The 22,177-nt window shown below is 42.9% G+C and overlaps 1 protein-coding gene across 1 annotated transcript in view; it reads left to right on the top strand.

Moving 5' to 3' along the window:
- Positions 1–16,480, top strand: part of DHRS3 (dehydrogenase/reductase 3) — a 31,991-nt gene extending 15,511 nt beyond the window's left edge. The window contains exons 2-6 of the mRNA XM_054291925.1: positions 7,651–7,794; positions 8,962–9,081; positions 10,444–10,682; positions 11,672–11,797; positions 13,064–16,480. Of these exons, the coding sequence (XP_054147900.1) occupies positions 7,651–7,794; positions 8,962–9,081; positions 10,444–10,682; positions 11,672–11,797; positions 13,064–13,148 (714 nt within the window). The 3' untranslated portion in view covers positions 13,149–16,480. The remainder of the gene's footprint in view (positions 1–7,650; positions 7,795–8,961; positions 9,082–10,443; positions 10,683–11,671; positions 11,798–13,063) is intronic.
- Positions 16,481–22,177: the final 5,697 nt, after the last annotated feature.

The raw sequence follows: 22,177 nt of genomic DNA, 5'->3' as shown, positions 1-22,177 counted from the left end.
TTTCAGCATTTATTACGATAAAAGAGAGGCCTAAAGCAAGGGGTACTGAAGTGATTTCAGCATTTATTATGATAAAAGAAAGGCCTAAAGCAAGGGGTACTGAAGTGATTTCAGCATTTATTATAATAAAAGAAAGGGCTAAAGCAAGGGGGCCCGGGCCGAGCAGGAGCATTCCTGCTGAGGATGCTGCAGCGATGTCCCCAGGGAACAGCACAATTTCAGTGGTTCAGATGCCCCTTTTTATCCTGTTTTTTGTCCCTTGGATTGGTTTCTGTTTGGATCCTTCATTCACATGACGGTTTAAGGTGCTTGATTGGCCATTGCAGTTCTGTCCAGGCTGGCTCTGGTGCACTTTACTGAGGTGTGTTCTCACAGAATCACAGAGTAATGAGTCCAATCATCGAGTCCAACCTCTGCCCTAACTCCTCAACCAGACTGTAGCACCAAGTGCCATGTCCAGGCTTTCTTAAAACACAATGGCCCTGGGAAGAGCATTCCAGTACTTTATTATTCTTTCACTGAAAAATTTCCTCCTGATATCCAGCCTCCTGTACCTTCCTTGACATAGCTTGAGTCTGTGTCCTCTATGCTACTTTGAGTACCCTATTTCTTACAACTACCCTTTTAACCCCTTTTTACAATATAACAACCAAACTAACAGTACACACTGAACGATCTATCAACCATTTTACAACAGTTTCCAGCCTATTTTTAACATTTGTGTGCTTTGGATCCCTGCAGCAGCAGCAGCCTGTTCTCACACATGGGGTGGCAAACCATTCCCCATTACAAGCCTGTCCTTTCTTTACCCCACAGATGCTTGCAGGGACCTTCCAGGGTGACAGCTTGTGGCCACTTGGTGCATTTTGTTGGAGCATTGCACTCGGTTTGACCCTGTCCCAGCGTTAATGGAATTGTAAAGGCTGACTCCTGCCTGACCTCTCCTTGCAAACAACCCTCACCCTTGCCCTTCCTCCTGTGCTCAGAGCAGAGCTGCGAAGAGCTGCTCCCAAGGCAGTCTGGAGTGCTGCAGACTAAAGCAATTGGAGGAAAAAAAAAAAAAAAAACCTGGAGAAAAAAATAAAAAAAAAAGTCAGCATGGGGCCACCTGTCCTTACATAGTCCTGACTGTGAGAACAGTGGGCATTTGTTCCCTTCTTCACAGGGAGCTGCTCTGCTCTTAAATGCCTGTGTGCACACAGAAAATCACACATTTTCTTTCCAGGGAAGGCCCCTGTTGAACAGCAGGCAGGTGTTGACATACTCCTCTGTGATTTTTTTAAGAGGGAGAAAGGGGTACATCTGGAATTTACTGTTGTTTAGGTGAATAATGTTAATCCCATTGAGTGCTAAGTCAACATATAAACTAATAAAAGTTCTGGCTCCAGACTAAAATGATTGGAATTCACTCCTTCAGTCGCCTTCTGAAGTCTCTTTAATCCTAACGGTTAATCTCATTACTAAATGTTACTCCTGGACTTAAACCAGTTTATTATAAACTCTGTGGTTTGTGTTTACCAGGGTGGCAGGATTAAATTTAAATTCAATTCATACAGGCTTTACAACTGCTAAATAGTAATCTTGCCAAGCTTGCATGTAAAATAGGTACAGAGGCTGGCTCTCTCGATTCTCCACGTTAACATGCAACTTTTCTCATACCTGTCCTCTGCAGCTTTGATATTCACTGTGGGAACCGAGAGAAATTCTCCACTGGCCTGCTTTGTTTGCTTACCTTTACAGAAGTGTCACTAAGGGGCTGGGTTAAGTATTTTGACCTACTTCAGGCATCACAAGGTTCTTTTTTTTTTTTTTTTTTTTTTTTCTTTCCTTTTCTAAAGCAAAGATTGGCTTTTCACACTGCAGGGCCACACCTTTCCCTCTTCCAGTAATCAGCCTTGAGCTGCCTCTCCCATGGAGAACTCCTGAAAGAACTTGTCAGCCTTTGCCTGGGGCCAGGAGAGGGGAAGGGGTGGAGGAGAAAACTCTCCTGCCATTGACAGGCTAAAGACCTGGAGCTTTTGAGGCTGTGGGATTTAGCTCCCCTTTCTCACGATATGCACGACTCTGCCAGGATTATGGGACACACTGGAATGCATTTTTTTTTTCCCGAGGACAAGACTGTGAGTTAGTAGTACCAGGCAGTCGTGAATATAGGGGGATAAGGCTGGCATACTTCAGTGGATTATCTACACTTTGTACTTCCTAAAAGTATGCAGGAACTCTTGAGTGTTGGGCAGCAGAAAGGCTTTCTGTGTTTGAACAAAGGTCTGTGCAATTACAGATACCAGCTCACACAGAGCAACTTTTGTTCCCCTGCACTGGCAAGGAGGTTGAAAGGGGGGAATGAAATGTGTTGACCTACCAACTACTTCCTATCGCTGCTGATCTGGGGCTGGGAGCTGTGCTTGATTTGTGGAGGCAGCAATAATGAGATCAGGCAGGAAGGGCATTTGTGTCTCTCTGCAACACTTTAATCTTTCAGTGTCCTCTGATTGTATCAGAGAATTGCTTCATGGATCGTAAAATGGAGAAACTTTGAGAATGGAAGTTATAGCTGCTAATCACAGCCCACCTTGTGATGTAATAGGCCAGGAGTGAACATTTCTTTACTCAAATACAACCCAGTAGTGGTAGGACAACTTTCCAGTACTGCTCCAGCTCACTGGAGGCAGAAATTCTAGCACAGCGGGTTTGCTGATGATACAGTGCCAAAATAATTGATGATGTAAAAGGGCAGCATTCCATTGCTGCTGTTCTTGAATTGTGCTAGCAGTAAAATCAGACTGAACAACTTAACTAGCCTTGTGAATGATGTAAAGTTAGCTCTAACCTTGTGTCCTGCATTAGTAATATCCCTCAGTCTCTGGAGGCATTGGTCACATGTTTATGTTGTGGTTGATAGCAGCCTCAGTCTAGACCAGTTTATATAAATTAGTGGCTTTATCTGATTTTGTGGTGGTCAGGAGCATAACTCTTCTTGTGCTATGGTGAAAGTCAGGCTTTGGCCCTGCAGTCAGGACTGGGGCTTTTGGCACAAAGCCAGTGCAGGTCTCTGTTAAACAGCCTTGCTTAGTCCAACAGCAGCAAAACCCTTCCCTCTGACTCCCCTCTGACCTCAGGACAGGCCTCATTAGCAGATTAAATCCAGAGTTAAACGATCCAGAGTTAATCCTCTGGGAGCAGAGGATGCAGTGCCTGCCCCTCCAGCTGAAGGGATTTTCCTAAGGTCAGATAAGGAGTTCTGTGACTCCAGATCGGCAGATAAGGTTTGTTTTGCAAAACCCCATTAATAAATGCTGGGAAAATCTGCACCAAGCGTGAAGTCACAGCCCTTGCCTACTTTGAAGCTCATCAAGGGGAGGAGGGCACGTGGAGTTCCTTCATCATCATAAATCTCTTCTTCCCTGTGTCCAGTGGTGGGATCCTGCCTGCAGTGTCAAGGATGGCTTTCCCATCCCACCTGGATGTCAGGGATGGCTTTCCCATCCCACCTGCCTCCCTGGCTGCTGCCAGCCCAGGGTCACACCGAGGTAAGCACAGGCAGGAAGCCTTGGAGCAGGATTATCCACCTCCCTGGGCACCTGCCCTCACCAATTTTCTGGTCAGTAACTGTGTGAGAGGAGAGGGTGTCTGGTCCAGCAGGAACAGGCAGGCAGGGGAGGATGGTGAGAGATGGAGAGGAGGGAGAAATAAGGGCTGGATTCTTTCCAGGATGGAAAACTGTCAGTCCAAGAATTTATCCAAAATGCAAGTTAAATACTCCTCTGTCCACCACTAAGTTCTGGTGAATGGGTGGCTGTGCAGCATCCTGACAGGCTGGGAAATCATGAACACAGTGCCTCTCCTTATTCCTTCTCATTTTCCTCTGTCCAGACAGGAACTTCTGCGTCTGTTGGAGTAATTCTCAGCTTCCATTTGGGACACACTTATTGCCAATTTAGACTTGCACTTAGAAAGGAAAGAGGAGGCAGACCAGACTCTGAGCCCCACGTCTACATTTGAAAAAGTGTGCTTCCCAATAAAATGGACCATTTCTGAAACCACAGCTCTGTCTGGGGCTCCTCATGAGTGCAGAGCCCTGGAATCCCAGCTGGGGCAGGGTGAAATGAAGTGGTGCCTTTCTTGATGTTCACTGATGTTTACTTTCTTGATGTTTACTCTCTTGATGTTTACTGAATAATATTTCTTTATCCCAAGGGAAGTGAAGAGCCAATATTTGGGTAACTGGAGCTCACAGGGCAGCAGCAAAGAGCCCCAGGCCCACTGTGGCTCAGCAGGGAGCAGAAGGGTTTGTTCATGAGCATTGGATGATCATTGCTAATTGCACATTTTGCAGAAGTAGCTGAATATAGGAGCACAGAGACCTGAGGAGTTTGTAGCAAATCTCAGGAGGCAGTAGGAGAGTAAGGATCCAGAAATCATCAGAAACATCAGAAAACTGCTGTGTTGCCTGTGCAACAAGACTACAAACCAAACTCTTCCTAAAGATGTTCAGCAGCAACAGAAGCCTCAAGTGTGAGACAAATGCAGCAGCTCCAGACTTGTCTCGCTGTAAGATCTGATGTCCTGGGAGGCTGGGGGGAAACCTGTGCCAATTCAGTCTGGCCAGATGTAAGAGAGAAATTTAAAGTCTCATATGATCTCATAGGAGCAGTCAAGCTTGAATTTGGACCAAAAGCACATTGTATTGAGTTCTGAGTTTTATCCATCTGTAAAAAGTAGCAGAAATGACAGCAGGAGCCCTCACTTCCCACTGGGCCATCAGGGACCTCTCACAAAAGAATGGTCTTTTATCTACTGCCTTTCTCTTACACAGGCTGAAGCCTTCACCTGAATGTAGACAGTATCAAAGACACGAAAACTTCTTATGGAAAGAAATCAGTGTTGAAATTAATGTTGTCAGCAGGATAAGCAGCAAATTCTGTCTTCCCCAGATGACCCAGATTTAACGGGGTCACCTTGCAAGACTTGCCTATAGGATATTAAAAGTCTCAATGAAACTGTTGGGGCATAAAAAATAGTATATCCAAGAGTTGCATCACAGACAGATGTTTCTTTGACAGGTCATCCTTTGCTTAACTATTCTTCCATGTATATTTCCTGACATTCAATGCACCAGTGGTAGCTCCTGGGAATAGGAGGCTTTGAGACAGATTGAAGTGAAGAGTGAGGGATCTACTTTTTATTTAGCAATAGCAGAAGCACTGGAGTATCAGATATGTGAGCACAGTTTCCTGCCTTACACTCTCCTTGTCTGACACCTTATTTCTGTTTCTCTCCTCTTCCTGTCCTACCTTCCATCCCTCTTCAGCAAGTCACTTCATTTTTTAGTGTGTACATTGACTAATCCAACCCTGCAAAGAGGGTGAAGTTCACCCGGATGCAAAACTCTGTGGGCATCAAACTTGATGTTTGCAGTTGACTTTTTGTGGTTTTTTATCTCCCCTTTCCACAGAGGTTTTCCCTCCCCCTTTCCATGTGGGTTGTGAAAGGGAGAGCAAAGTGTGCATGTGCTCGCAGCTGAGCAGTATTTTGTAAATACTTCCTGAGAGCTTGTGAAATTTCTCACATGTTCTTGATTTCCCTTCAAGGCTGCAGTGTACACATGAAAAATATTCCTTGGTCTAGCCCTGGGATCAGAAGTGAGTAAATAGCCATCAGTTTTACAGGCTTTGAGGAGATGCCAAGCCCTGATGGCCAAGGGTGATACACTGAGACTTTAGAAGCCAGGCCAGTGCACAAGCTGCAATTTCAGCCATATGCTTTCTTATAGTTTTTAAGTGTGATCACAGCTTTTTCCTTGAAAATTACTTCCCCTGAGATAAGATTTCCCATGAAATGGCTCTGGCATATTTATACACGCTCTGAAGTTTCTGGTTAACCAGATTTGTTAGTGCTCTGGAGAATTTGAGGATATAAATCTTATCAGTCTGGGCGTGTTTGTGTTCACAGATGTGCCAATGACATGGAAATGGGATTAATTGTAAATGTAACTTGTTTAGGAAGTGGTTGAGGATTTGGGTACTTCTGCATTTTAGCCTTGCTGGGGTACACTAAAGAGCTCTTTGACCCTGCAGAGATTAGTTTTAGTACCAGTTATGAGATAAGCTTAGCTAGTCCTTAAAAAATAAGCATATTAAAGCTCCCTGCCAGAGATTTGTTGTGGGGTAAGAATACTGCACACATAATTTTTTTAATGTTTATCTTGCTGTTATTAAGTTAATTGCAGGGATTGAGCTACAGGCAGTGATACAATTCAGACCTTTTTCTTTCTGTTCTTTCAACTTTGGGAAAACTCAAACATTGTTTAATCTTTGAAGTGTAAGTGTGCTTATTTTTAACCATTACAAAAATCAATATACTGGTCAGATTGATAAAGACTCAGTACACAGTAGTGTGAGAAGGAATTGTAATTCTGGATCACACGTGCTTGGAAATAGCACCATAATTTTGCATTTTCAATGTAGCAACCATTTCTTCTCTCTCCTTTGGATCTTGCTCTTAGAGCTCACAGAACAGTCAGCTGATTGCAGTAACGTGCTCCATTCAGTAATTTATTTTTTGCAGAACAACAGTGACTCACCATTTATAACATAAGTGCTGAGAAGACTTAGTTGAAGAGCAAAAACCAGAGATCAATTCATTCATAGATGTCCTAAACAACAGAGGTGAAATTATATTCCTTCCAGTTGTCTTGAAAGAAATAGCAAATAAGGTTGTGTACTCAGAAAAAAATATTGTGATTACATCTGCTTAGCTGCAGATTAATGTTTGAAGGACATCTCAAACTTGATGTTTTTGCCTCACTAAAAAGAATTGTACTGGACAAAGCCCCATGATGAGAGTTAATGAACCTGGTGACTTTTAAAGTTATTTCTATTTCTGACCTCACTGATGGTGTAGAAATGCAGATAGGGTTGGCTGGTTACGTCTCGTTGTAAATCACATCCATGCTCCATTATTTGAATGCTTGTTCTATAAATATTCGGAATTTTCTTTGTGCAAGAAGCAGTGCTTAATTTTTATTGTGTTAAAAGGCAGTGGCAAGTGAAATCCTGCATATAGGAGCAGCAAAATAAATTCATGCTTGGAATTTCTCATTTTAGAAGTCTGTTGTAGGATGAGCACTTGTTTGAAATGCACCTAAGACACCAGCCTGCCATCAGCATTGCAAGTGATTACTAGGCTGAAAAAATACATTTTACTACAGAGCAGATTTTATCTCCATACATAAAACAAGAAGTAGACAACACACCAGATATTCAGGAAGGTCTGTGGTTTTAGGATAAATTTGTCATTCTGTGCATGTGTACAGCAAAAACAGGGAGAGATTTGAAATGACATGATGCAGAAAAATTTCCAAATGTTCTATATACGAGTCACATTAGGCTTCAGATCTGAGTTTTTGTTTTAGCTTGTGCTGCTTGTAAAGAATCTGTAAACAGAGGATCAGCAGTGGAACACAGGTCCCACTTGATACTCCCCATGTAACAGAAAGTCATTGCTTTTCTTAAATGAAGCAAAACAACAGCCCTGGCAGTGAAAACACATCAAAGGTTTCCATCAAACCGTTGAAGTCAGAAGCATGTTTTAATTATTTTAGATATGAAACAGAAGCAGTTGGACTCTAACAAAAATTTCTTGCTACAGATCATCCTGTGGGGTCGGACTGAGAAATGCCTGAAGGAGACCACGGAGGAGATCAGGATGATGGGGACAGAGTGCCACTACTTCATTTGTGACGTGGGGAACCGTGAGGAGGTCTACCAGCAAGCCAAGGCCGTCAGGGAAAAGGTCTGGGAGAAATCTGCTTGGGAGGGTCACCTTGATTTTTTATTTTCTAAGTTATCTGATGTTTACATTCTTGTAACGAACTTCCTTACACACTTTATGCAAATAACTTATTGTTTTGCATTCTTTTAGAGAGGAGGAGAAATTTGATGGACTGTTGGTTTTTGTCCAGTGTCATTGGAGAGGTGGTGCTGTCATCCTCCAATCCACTGTCACTTTTAAAAATCTATAAATGTTGGCTTCAGAAATTAAAAGCTCTCTTTTTACCTTAAAAGAGCAGCATGTAATAATAAAATAACACAATAACATTGTGTCATTTCATGTCCTGTAGTGACAAGAGGAGGCTGAAGGAGCTGGGAGGCTCACTCTGAAGAAAAGGAGACTCAAAAGGAGGAGACTCATTATATATAATATATATATATGTATTGTAGAGGCTCAGGAGGAGGAGACTCATTATATTTATATATATCTATATAATTATTTATTTTTTATATATATGTATTATATATACATATATATTTTTATATATATATATATATATATATATATATATAGTAGAGTATAATCCACAGATTATAAATTCTGCCCCTTAGCATAGTTTACTCTGGAGGTTTCATGGATCACTTCACACATTTCAGTGTTAAAGAACAGCCCCCTCTATGGAAAAGGAGACTCAGGAACAGAAGACTCATATATAATATATAATATATAATATATAATATATAATATATAATATATAATATATAATACATAATACATAATATATAATTTTATTATATATTATATAGGGCAATAGTGGAGGCACCATCCCTGGAAGTGTTCAAAAACCATGTGGATGTGGCAGCTTGGGGACGTGGGTTAGTGCTGAACACAGTGGTGGAGCTGGGTTGATGGCTGAACTTGATCATCTCAAAGGTCTTTTCCAACCGTAACAATTCTGTGATTCAGTATTTGATGAGAAAAAAAATGTTGGGAAAAAAGAAGGGTGACCATGCAGATAGGATTGTACAAAGTCTAGCTAGCTCTATGAGGTGATACAAAGGATTACAAAGCCCCTAGGCAATAATGTCATAAACTGTGAAAATAACGATGTATTTGGGCAATAATGGCTATTCAGCTCTCTGATTTATGGGGAGAGATACCTTTTGTCACAAGCCTTTTTTTTTGCAGGTGGGTGACATCACCATCCTGGTGAACAATGCTGCTGTGGTTCATGGGAAGAGCCTGATGGACAGCGACGACGATGCACTGCTGAAATCCCAGCACATAAACACCCTGGGACAGTTCTGGGTGAGAGAAGCTCTTCTGTGCCATGTACCCAGAGTTGATGTCTCAGTTTGGAAGGACAGGTGCCTGCTAAGGAAGGCAGGAGCCTCCCCTGAAGTGGAGAATGTAAACCCTCCCCACCCCTCTGAATTGCTATAAATTTTAAATTAAGGGGCTCTCAGGCAAAAAAATATGGGAGAAGGAAATAACAGTTCTTTAATAGGGAAGAAAATAAAAGGATAAAATAAACAATGTAGTAAACCCAAACAATACTGACAGAACCCAACCTGACACCCTGTGGGTCAGGGTGTTGGCAGCAGTCCCATTGGAATTGTGGCTCAGCCCTCCTGCAGTGTCAGGGCTGGTTCTGCTGGAGCAGGGATCCTGGAGAAAGGTGCAGTCTCTTCCTCTGAAGATCCAGGGGCAGAGGCAGCTGCTGTTCCTCTGGGGAATCCAGTGGAAATCTATCTAGTTGTGCTGGTGTTCCAGAATCTCCAGATTATATCCAGGTAGGAATGCTTGGCTCCTCCCTCTGGGCTCACATCTCCCAATGGGATGCTGCAGTTCTTATCAGCCATGCAGTGACATTCAGTGGCTGTTATCAGCAGATGTCTCCCCAGAGGGAAGAGTGATTGTGGAAGAGATAAAGAAAAACTGCCCACTTGACAAAAGACAACTGCCATACAGATGGTAATGGCTTGCAGTCTGGAACAGTTGGGGAGGACAGTGACAGATTACAGCCAGTAGGTCTTTCTAAGGGATGCTTGGTAAAACCAGTCTGAGTTGAAAACAAGAGAGAAAAAACAATGTGAGGGGGAAAGGCCAGAGGAAAGAGGTCAAAAATTGCCATAATTTTTTTAGTACTTAGTTTATAATGCTCTTTATTCCCATTCTGTGATTTCCAGTCACACATTTGATGTCTTTGTCAAAGCCTGAGCTCACAGAGGAGTTTCCTCTATGGTGATGAGAAGGGAACATCAGGGTGTGAGACTACAGGGAAGGGAGCTGTGAAACTCAGTCCATTTGGAATCAGACAATAGAAATGAAAAAGAGCTTCTTGTGATTTCATCACTTAGTTGAAAACTTTATCCTGTAAAAGCTCTTAGGCATAGAAGGCACTGTTCATGGCCTTTATTTATGGGTACTGCTTATATATGTGCTAGGAAAGACTTTTGTTGTGTTTCTACACAAACTTTGCTCACTTTGAACCTCAGAAAATGACAAAACAAGGTCCTCTGCCACTTTCCTTTCCTTACATAATGAACAGGAACACTTGGGCTTCTTTTGTCTGTGTCACCTTATTTTTTTCAATCAGTGCTGGTTTTGTTGTATCACTGCTAAGCAAATTTTTTTTTCTTACCTTCTTTTAACTCTCTTATTCTTCAGACCACCAAAGCATTCCTGCCAAGGATGCTGGAGCTCCAGAATGGGCACATTGTTTGCCTGAACTCTGTCCTGGCCTTGTCAGCCATCCCTGGTGCCATTGACTATTGCACCTCCAAAGCCTCATCCTTTGCTTTCATGGAGAGCCTGACCCTGGGGCTGCTGGACTGTCCTGGAGTGAATGCCACCACAGTCCTGCCCTTCCACACCAGCACAGAGATGTTCCAGGGCATGAGAATCAGGTCAGTCCAGGGGAGCTAGAAGAAAGCATCTCATTTTAAATGAATCATCAGAATACACTCCTAATTAATGCTTCATTTAGTTAAGAGAATTTGATGTCTCATTTGGCTGCCTGGGAACAGAGGGTCACTTTAGGCCACCTGGGAGCCATCAGACTGGTTCCCTCAGTGTGCTGGGATATTCCTGCACCACCCTGGCTGCTGCTGAGAGAACTGGAAGCTGCTTTTCCCTGCATTTTCAAGCCACACCAGGGAGGGAGGGCAAGCCATCTCCAATGGTAATGCAAAAGGACTAGTCTACAAATTACTTTAGAATTAACAGTACAAGTTCCTTCTTTATTCACTGGAATACTTAAACATTTCCCAGTGAAAGGAATGACAGCCACTTACAGAAGTGAGAATATCAGTACCTCCTTTTTACCCCTGTCCAAAAGAACAAGTAGTGGCTGTCTAAATTAATCTTTTACAATGGGTAAAATAACCTCTAATACAGATTGTGCTCTCTTAGTCAAGAAAATCTGCAGTGTCAAGCTATTGCAGGAGCTGGGAAAAGCTTTATGTTTGGTGTTAAAAGCAATGGAGGAAAATATTTGTCTTTCACCTGTCAAGGATTTGAATCAAGCAGAGAGGAACAGAGAGTAAAAGGAAAAACACCATCACTGAAAAGGCAGCATTTGGCATTGGTTTGCATTCAAATTAGGAAAAACCCTGAATCAGGGCTCTGATTACTCTCTGCCACTTCTCCCTGAGGGCACCAACATGTACATTCTTAACTGTTTAGCTAACCCAGTAGTACTGGTTGGAACTGGGCTTTCTGCTTTGGGGCTTTTTGGGCTCGAACTGGAATTTTCTGCCTCTTTTAGAGACACAGCCTGTCCTGGGGATGTTTAAAGGCCAGTTACCAGCAATAACTTAGAGTAGCAGGACTTGGACAGTGACACCTTAAAGAAGGAGCTTGGTTCACCTGTAGTTATTTTATTTTCTCTGTTCAGGTTCCCTAGTCTCTTTCCTCCTCTCAAGCCAGAGACAGTGGCCAGGAGGACAGTAGAAGCTGTTCAGATGAACCAAGCCTTCCTGCTCCTCCCATGGACAATGCATGTCCTTGTTATCCTAAAAAGGTGAGTATTTCCTTTGCCCAGCACAGGGAAGGTTGGCTCTGTGTCTGTTCCCTGAGGCAAAGCAAGTCATGGAAGCAAAAGGGAGATACTTTGAAATTCCCTTTGGAGATGTTTTCTCTTTGTATAACCCCTCAGGAAACCAGTTTCATTCCCAACATTTGGATTCCTGGGGTGTAAACTGGATTTTTGTCCAGGGAATTTCATAATAATTAACTTACACAGTTAGTTGATTGGGATTTATTTAAGTCACTTGTTGGACTCCAGGCTTTTTATTGTGCAGGATTTCTGAACCATAAGGCCTGGACATTCCATCTGCATTTAGAGAGCATTGCCTATGTTGCATCAGTGAAACTATTAAATCAATATTTTTGTGTATGATCAGGACTGAAATTTTAAGGTCCCTAAGGAAAAAAATCATAACTTCATATCCTGGAACAACCACAGAGAAAGGACATTCACCTTTGTGTTTCCATGACAGTTTGCATAAAAGCCTTTGGAAAAGCTGCTGCAGTCAGGAACTGAACCAAAGCAATAAGACTTCTGTGGAAAATAATTTCAGTATTGCATTTCAAACAAGAAAAAATAATTCACAGTAAATGCTTTGCTCTGAATGTAGAATTCAGAGTAGAAGTTCCCAGAAATTCTGTCAAGAAGAAAAGGGGCTGTTCCATTTTATTGTAAGAATTAATAGGTTATTTTCATTACAGTAGCTGTCAGGAAATTGGGTCTCTATCCATATCTTAGGATAAGGAGACCACATGCCTTCCACTACCAGGTGGCAGGTTAAGCAGAAAATTCGGGTTAAATCTGTATATATCAGAGTATATAATATATACTATATACTATATACTATATAACATATAACATATATAATATATAATATATAATATATAATATATAATATATTAGATATTAGATATTTAGATATATAGTATATATATAGTATATACTATATATATTTAGATAATATAGTATATATATATATTATATTTAGAAGGAATAAAACAGAATGGTATCTTCCAAGTCACAGCTTTTACAGACTTTTTTGGATAAATATTTCTGTAGAGAAAGAGTGACTGGATGGAACTTTCTCTCTGTAAGCCTCCTCACAGCAGGAAACTGATGCCAGTTTTGTCTGTGTCTCTCACTAGCTGTTTTTTGAACATTTGTGTATTTATATCCATAAATCCATATTTACACATCTCTCATTAGAACAGATTAAGGGATTTGTCTCATCTGCTGATTTTCTTTCTGCTTCCACACCAGCATTCTCCCCCAGGCAGCACTTGAAGAAATCCACAAGTTTTCTGGGAGCTACACCTGCATGAACACTTTTAAAGGACGAACATAGGCTGGCACCAGGACTGCTCTGCAGTGAGCCCAGCACAAGCATGAAAATCCTCCAGGACTGGGAATCAGCAGCTCTTGGCTTTCAGCCTGTTCATGTGACTTGTGCTGCTCTGAGGCAACACATTTCTTGCAGGTCATATCCATAGTAACATGACCTTTGCACAGGATTGAGTGAGTGGACTATGGACCCTTGGAAAGGAAAAAACAGAAAGTGTGAAATGTTTCTATGATGTTTAATTCCTTAGAGTTCAATTGTTAAATCTACTCATAGTTTTAAGATGTGATTTTTGTTTCTCAAGTATCTGGGGGCTGTCTCAGGGGAGAGGCAGCTCATCCCATCCCAAACACACTCTGTGCCCTCTCTCCAGAGGAGCTGCCACTGGTTTCATTTCAGCTTTTTGAATGGGGAACTTGAGAATTACTTGGAAGAACTAAAAGATACGGACGTTTCATGGACGCTTCCTTCTCTTTCTCCACTTCCCATCCCTGATGAAGCTGTTCCCAGCACACACTGGGGAAGGAGCAAACCATGAGGCAATGTTTTCTCTGCTAAAGGCCACCCAGGACTTCTCTTTCTGGGCCCAGAAAAGCTGTTGTGCTTCCCCTCTGGAGGCTGGACAGGAAGGCTCAGGCAGCAGAGCTGAGAGTTTAAATAGTGGGAGATTCTTTGTGTCACTGAATTCATATGTGAAATTGTCGTTCTGATTTTTTTTGTTGTTCATTTCTGATAAAATATAAATATATTTTTAGTGTTAATCCCAGATTGCCACACATGTAGGCAGCAGCACATTGGGGATGAACTAAATCTAGGAACTAAAACTAGAGCCTGCTTGTACAAACATACATTCATTGACACAATCCATGCAGAGGAAAATCCATTATATCAGTCTGCACAGTGAAGTGGAATAATGCTCTAAGAGACAGTGCTGTTGTGCTCATGAGATGTGAATTTTGGGAGCACATTTAGCAAAGAGCTGATTAAATGCATTTTGAATTCATCTGGGAATAAACCCATTGTGCTTTAGGGACATTGAGTCAGGCACTGATCAGCCAAAATGATAAATATGCTTGGGCTGAGGTGCCAGAAGCAGCTAGATATTATTTATTTTTGTAGTGAAATATTCTCTTTGACAGCCTAGGAAGGGCAGCACTGCATTCCCGTGCAAAATGCAGTGAGCAGCACATTGGAGCACTGCTAACAGAGAAATTAATTTAATTGCAATACAGGAAGTAGCAAGTCCAGCTGGAAACACCTGAATGAAGTGCCTCAAGGGTGGATGTGTGATTAAAGGAGTGAATTTAGGGCTCCTGACTCGAATTTCAAGCTTTTCTGGAGATGTCCTGGATGGCTTGGGGCAAAATGCATCATCTGAAGGAGCACCCTGACCTGCAAAGCAGATATTTCTGGTGTTTCCCTACCTCAAAATTGCAAGTCTGACTACCTAAATGTCTGTCAAAAGCTCAGCAAATTCAAATGCAACATTTTATAGAAAGTCAAAGCAGTATTTGTTCATGGACCAGGAGCTTCTATACAGAAATTTGGATGAGGAAAAAACCCATATACTAAAATTTATCATCTAAAAGACTTCTGAGGCACAGCAGAAAAGCTGTGAGCTGTGCTTAAAACACTCCTTTGGTTCTGCCACGTAGAATGGAGACCTGCAACTGAGATGCAAAGGTATGAGGGTTAAAATCAGGTCTGACCTTGCTGCAGACCAGTGGATTTCTCCTTTCTGGAGCTCTCCCAGGGGAAGGTGCTGCCAGAAGTGTTGGGGTCCCTCTGCCTGGGTGAGTGTTTGGAGGGGCTCTCCTGCCTGAGTCAGTGCAGAGCTGTAACCTGGAGCACTGTGACACCTCTGGATATCTGGAATTCCTGGATATCTGGAGAGGATGAAAAGAAACTTCAATATCTGTGATTCTGAGACCCACCCTAATAGATGCTTCAGGCTTTATTTTTTGTCAATTTTTTTGAGAAGCCCATCTCACTGAAAAGTCAAGTGCCATGAGGGGAGAACCCTTCAGGGTTCCCTCCAGGATCTGCCTGGAATTCTGAAGGTACCAGGTTTATCAGGAGAGGTTGATATGGTGATACCCAACTTCCCCTCGTGCTCTCTGATCCTTTCCAGTTTCTCATTAATCCCAGCTGGGTGTGCCAGGCTTGTAGCTGCAAGTGCAATCACCGGTGCTGAAAGAGCAGAGTCCCCTGGAAATTAAACCTTTGTGCTGAGAATTCTGTTCATTGATAACTTCCCATGCAAAAATGAGCTAAAAACACACTGGAATCCACATCCACCCCAAATCCTGTCCCTTCAATAGATCTGCTCTTTCCCTGCAGCGCACAAAAGATGTTGCCTATCTCCAGGGTTGCCTTACACACTGTTGATTTCTTTCTGATGTTTGCTGATGATTTCTTTCTTTCTGATGAATACAAACGAGCCAGGAGGAGCTGAGGCTCATCCTCTCTGCTCTCTCACACACACAGAGCTCCCTGTGCCTTCCCTCGGGGTCCCAGAGCAGACAGCAGGTCAAATAGCAGCCACAGTGGGGGAGAGGCTTGCAGCAAGCAGAAAATGATGAGGAAAACATTAACTTTGCTTTTCAGATAGCAGGGAGGAGTTGGGTAAGAGAGATCCTTCCCTGGTGAGTGTTGCAGACAGGACGGGCTCCATCGAGCTGCAGACGTGCATGGAGACTCTGAAAAGTTTTTTTTTAATAGAAAGGCTCCTCTGGAATGCCTGCTGGGGTCTGCTGGGACCTTCCCACATAAGGGTAGGGTTGGGTAATCTTGAAGTGCTGCAAATGTGGACAAGCTTTGTTGAAGCCTAAGGCCTTCTCCGAGGAATTTCCGCCCTTTGATTTACTTTAATTTTGATTTTCCCCGCTCTCTCTGCTGCCTCCTGCTCTCCACTGCACAATTACTTTTTGCCTTCTGTTTTCCTGTGTCATCACTGCACTTATCTGTGCCACCATCTTGAAGCCAGATGTCATCCTAGAGTCTGGAGTAAATGGAGATTGGGGCATTCATTTATTATCCTGCTGGAGGAATCCAGGTGAAGCTGCAGGAGCAGCTCACAGGAGTTTCATAGGAAATTAGTTTTACTTGCTGCAAACTCTGAAAAAGTAAAAAGAGTCCTCACTATGGCTCTTATCTTGCTGGAGGAATCCAGGTGAAGCTGCAGGAGCACAAGAGTTTCATAGGAAATTAATTTTACTTGCTGCAAACTCTGAAGAAGTAAAAGAGTCCTCACTATGGCTCTTATACAGGAGATTATTGCTAGTTTAAAATTTGAATGATAGAGAAACATAAGCTGGTTTGGGACATGTTCCCTTCACAAAAACAAAAAATAAAAGGGCCAAATTGAGGATTTTTCAGCTCAAGGTGGCTTCAAGAGCTGCTGTTTTATAAGTGATTTTCAGAATTAACAAGGCAGGGCAGGGAGAGGAGGAATTCTTTGTATAGAAATCTGATCCTTCATGTTGAATATTTCTTTTTGTGGTTTTTGATGAGAAAAAAGTGCACCCTCATGCACCCTTGGTGAACTTTAAAAAGGTTGTTCCCGCCATGTCCCTGCCCATGGCAGGTTTTAGCAGCATGACAAAAAGGAGTGTGCCCTGAAAGTGGGAGCTGAACCCTCCCCATTCACCCATTGTTCCACTGAGGTTAAAAAGCAATAGAGTCTGTCCCTCAAGTTCTTCTAGAACTGCACAGAAAGTGCCTGGGCAAGTGATTCTGATGTTTGCAAAGAGAAACTTGTTGTACTTTTATGTAATGTGTTAATTAGTGTGGGTGGGTATGATCAGATCTAGTCTTGCAAGCCTTTCCGACAACTCCCTGAACACTCCCACCTTCAGATATTAACAGATAGCACTTGCCAAAGCTCCTAAAAACCCAGTAACAGACTTAATGCAGGCACAGCAGAAGTGGGTGCATGGATTTCCAAGAGAACACATCTGCTTGTAGCAGACATTAATGTGGCCCAGTGCCTTCCTCGAGCTGAAATGCAACTGCTGGGAAAATGCAAGGTGATCCTTGGGTCATCTCTTCTGTTTTTATTTCTTCACTTGGATTTAATAGATTTAATCTAGGTGACAGCCACTTTTTTGACAGTACTGGTTCTTAAGTTTGGGCTAGAGCAGGATTATGTCAAATGCAGTATTTTGCATTTTTACCAACCACCAGGCCTGGGAATGAGAATATTCTGCACTGTTTGCTGCTCTCACCTCCCCAGCACTCAGATCCTGGCATGTTTGGAGTCTGAGCAAACCTGTCAGTCACCAGCAGCAGTTTCATTCTCTGGGGAACTGAATCCTCTTTGACCTCATGCTTTTCTGAAGGAGATGCTGAGCTGTGAGTAGTGGCAGCCACAGATTCAGAGACTTGGAGAGAGACAGGAGGAGAAACAGAACTTCACCTGCTCCCTGCAGCTCATTCTCCTCTATCCTGTGTTTCCTGGGGCAAGGTGGAAATTCAGATCCTTCTGCCCCTTTATCACCTCTGTTCTCCTGAGGTCACCTCAGCACCTGATTGTGCCCTGGACCATCCAAGGCATTGAGTCCCTCTGCTCCATTCCTGTCATTTTGCTTTCAGCATCACCCCCTCTTTTGTTCCTGCAGCAGATCCTGTGAGCAGAGTCACACACTGACCCAGCCTGCCTGCACTGAAGGCACAAACCTCTGAGACAATTTATATCTTCACATCTTCCCAGAGAGTCCAAACTTAGTTGTTCCTTATAGCTCATCTTTGCTATGGGCATTGTGATGTATTAGCACAGAAAAAAATTAAGTGTGATGATTTTTTATGCATCATATAATGATTTTTTCCTGCCTAACCTCCTTAAATGAGGGAAGAAAGCTCTGTAATTGGAGTTGGAGAGTGACAGAAAAGTGTATAAGAATACAAAATAGAAGGTTTTGTATTCACAATCTTAGGGGGATTGTGATGGCCCTAAACAGAGGCAAGATGGCAAGACAGAGGCAAGATGCCACCTTACATCCCTGAAGTTATATAATAACAGAGGCACAGAAAAAAATTAAGGCAGATGTGTGATGATTTTTTATGCATCATATAATTATTTTTTTCTGCATAAAACCAGAACAATTCCTCCTTAAATGAGGGAAGAAAGCAGTGTTACTGGAGTTGGAGAGTGACTGAAAAGTATATGAGAATACAAAATAGAATATAAGGTGCAATCTTAGGGGGAGTGTGATGGCCCTAAACAGAGGCAAGATGCCACCTGACATCCCTGAAGTTATACAATAACAGAGGCACAGAAAAAAAAATTAAGTGTGATGATTTTTTATGCATCTATAATGATTTTTTTTCTGCATAAAACCAGAACAATTCCTCCTTAAGTGAGGGAACAAAGCTCTGTAACTGGAGAGTGACTGAAAATTATGAGAATATAAAATAGAAGATAAGGTGCAATCTTAGGGGGAGTGTGATGGCCCTTAGCAGACAGAGGCAAGATGCCACCTTACATCCCTGGAGTTATATAATAACAGAGGCGTGTGATTTCCAGCCAAATGCAAAGTCTATAAAAGTTGTCACTCCTGCTCATTCCAGGGGGTCACCATGCCCTAAAAAGCAGTCAATTAATTTTGTAGCTTGCTGGCTTGGAAACTGCAATATGCTGGTAAGTGATAGCTGACTCTTGGTTTTTTTGAGGGAGGGAAAGCAGCCCAAACATGTAAAAGCAAGGGTCACTTTGACTCCCTGCTCACTTTCTCCAGCTGCAAGGGCCATCCATCACGTGTAGGTATTACAAGGACATGATTGTGTCACTAATTGTCCTGACCTGGTGCTACTAGGTAGATGTGGTTCCATTTCCTACTTTTTTCCTTAAGCAAAAGCATTTTTTAAATAGGATTTCTCTTTATCTGAGTTAATTGTCTCTGTATTGTACAGGCTTTTCACAGAGAGGCGTCCCAGGGAAACATGAAATTTCCCTATCTGTGTTAATCAAATTATAATGAAAATACAGAAGTGAGGAGTTCCCATTGGGTGTCTTCCTTCCCCATGAAGCCATGTAGAACTAAGGAGAGGAGCCCTGTTGGAAGATCAATGCCTTAAATGAATCCATCTCAGAAGCCTGCTGAAAATGCTTCTGCCTTCCAAAATTGTCTTCCTGCAGCTCCCTGGGGCATCTGGCACTGAATTTGGTTCCCTGAGCAAGTCACTATCACAGTACACTCATAAAGATTGCACATACAAACTCTGAACAGATCTAAACTTCTGGTCCCACAGGACACTGTTGAAAAATCCAGGTTAAAGAAGGAGGTGATGCCAGGTAAGCAGTACAAACCTGAGCTCTGGGGGAGAGCTCTGCTTGTCCAAAGAGAGCTCAGGGCACAGCTCCCACCTCTTGCCTCACATCTGAGCCCTTGGACCACAATCTGCAAACCCTGGGCATCAGGATTGCATGAACTGACATCTTCCCTGATTTTTTATCATCAGACACTTTGTGGTGTGGCCCCCAGCTGCCCTTGGGCATCCCTGTTGCAGTTACAGCTTCCTTGTGAGGGGAAGAGCAGGGGCAGACCCTGATCTCTCTGCTGACCAGGGACAGAACCCAAGGGAATGGCCTGAATTGTGTCAGGGGAGGTTCAAGTTGGATTTTAGAAAAAGGTTCTTCACCCAGAGAGTGGTTGGGCACTGGAAAAGGTTCCCCAGGGAAGGGGTCACAGCCCCAAGCCTGACAGAGTTCAGGAAGCATCTGGACAACACCCTTGGGCTCATGGTGTGACTGTTGGGGTGTCCTGTGCAGGGCCAGGAGTTGGACTCAGTGATCCTCGTGGGTCCCTTCCAGCTCTGCAGATTCTGGGATCCTGGGATTCTGTGATCCTGTGATCCTGTAATTCTGTCATCCCGTGATTCTGTGATCCCCTGATCCTGTGATCCTGTGATTCTGTAATCCTGTGACTCTGTGATCCTGTGATCCCGTGATCCTGGGATTCTGGGATTCTGTGATTCTGTGATCCTGTGATTCTGTTATTCTGTGTTCTGTGATCCTCTGATCCAGTGATCCTGTGATTCAGTAATCCTGTGACTCTGTGATCCTGTGATCCCATGGTCCAGTGATCCTGTGATCCCGTTATTCTGTGATCCTGTGAGTCTCTGATCAGTGTTCCCAGACACTGGGCTGCCACATGGCAGCATTAACTCCAGCTCTAAGATAAGGAGGCAATTCCTTGCTATCTTTTCCAGGAAAGCCAACTCTTGGTGCCTTTTTTGCAGAGAGGACTGAGGTAAGTGCAGGGGGATCAGCTTTTCTGGGCTGTTTTGGTGACATGAATGCTGCTGTCATGTGGGATAAGAAAAAAGGGCTTATGTCAGAGGGATGTTAGCAGAAGATAGAAATAGCAATGATGGAAAACAAGTGATATCCAAGCACATAATTCCTGTTCCCAGAGCCTGCTGGGAGCCCTGATTCCCTGCAGACATGGCACACAGAATCAGTTCACTCCAGTCTTACACCTCCCTCAACCCTGCCTACTACAAGTAGCAGCAGAGGTGACAAGCTCATGATCTCTGCTCTCTCAACTGCTAAATGGAGCAAAATAGGTGGTAAAAAAATATATAAATCCATCCATCAGAGAGCAAAGCAATTCTTTGGGTCAGGGTCAGCCATAGAGAATGGAGGAGTCTCTCAGGTACCAGGAAAAAAGGAGCTACAGCAGCTCCTGATTCTTGGAGGTCTTGGGCCACATCTCCCCTTGTTAATGTAATAAATGTGGAGGAATATGTTTGACTCAGTTCAGCCATGGGATTAAAAAGAATCCCAGATCAGCGTGGCTCTCCTCTTTCCAGCAGTAAAATGCCTTATGTTCTGTTCTGAACTCCCATCAGAGCTGCAAATTCATGGAGAGCCCTTGTGGAGCCAGGCAATATTTTACTGCTGTTCTAAGACTGTGCAAAAGACAGTGGAGAGAAACACAAGCAAGCACTGTCAATGTGCTTTGGTGGCTGAATAGTCTGTAATTTTCAATATCCTGATGGTTTTGACTATTCAAGCAATCTGAAGCAATCTGACATGTTTCTCAACTGTCTGCTATAGCCAAAAAACCTTCTTCACCCAGATCAACAATTATAATATTTTTGAATCCTAAACCACATTCAGTTTCTCTGTTGTCCTGTTGGTTTAGCTGAGGTTTAACAAGCATGTTAATCAAATTATCAAATGTAGCCTTGAATTTCTCTAGAAGTGATCTGATGCTGAGGCAGAAAAATAAAAACCCCAATGTTGATGTCCTGTAGCAAAAGTTTCTACATATGTTAAAAAGCACATCAATAATTTACAAACAATTCTGTTTAATTGTGCAATAGAATGCTCTGCTTCCATCATCCCAGGGACACAGAATTGAGCTTCCTGATCTCAATTTTACACATGCAGAGTCAAAGCATCTTCATTCCAGTTTTAAAAATAAATGACAGACTTGTAAGTTGCCTTATGTAAAAACTACTGCTTGGCTTTGAATTCAAGCACACACAGCTCTGACCTCACATCAGTTATGAAAATAATGTTAATTCTTTCAAATTCTGAAGCTCAGGATTTAGGAGCAGTTACACTTTCTGGCTGGAGATGTCACATTTCCTGTGATGCAACGTAGGAGGCAGAGTTGCAATTCAATATTTCCCTTTAAAAACCTCTTCCCATTGCCAGTCAGAGTTGCCAGAGGCACAGAGCAGAGGAAGTTCTTGTCCATCCCTCCCCTGACCTGAGCTCAGTGCAGAAGAGCTGCTTTTGAATGAGCCACAGGAGCCATGCTGAGTTTATTTTAGCTGGGTTTGTATTAGGTCTGATTTCTGCTGATCCCTTCATTTTTCATCATTTCATCTGTTGGAGAGGGCTGTGTTTGGAGAGCTCCTGAGCCAGAGTGCTGTGCCTGCAGATCCATCTCTGCTCCCATCTCTGCCCTGGGCACACCTTAGACATTAATTCTGTGCCATGGTTTGGGGCTGGCACAATCCCAGTGCCCCCGTGCAAATACATTCTCCTTAATGTCTGCTGTGAGATGTGACCAGAAATAGAG

Source organism: Melozone crissalis, unplaced genomic scaffold (genome assembly GCF_028551555.1).
Source record: "Melozone crissalis strain CALT ecotype California unplaced genomic scaffold, PUWL_Pcris_2 ptg000107l_1, whole genome shotgun sequence".
In the NCBI taxonomy this organism is placed as follows: domain Eukaryota; kingdom Metazoa; phylum Chordata; class Aves; order Passeriformes; family Passerellidae; genus Melozone; species Melozone crissalis.
Note: the sequence above shows the minus strand (reverse complement) of the source record. Positions and strands in the feature narration are given on the sequence as shown.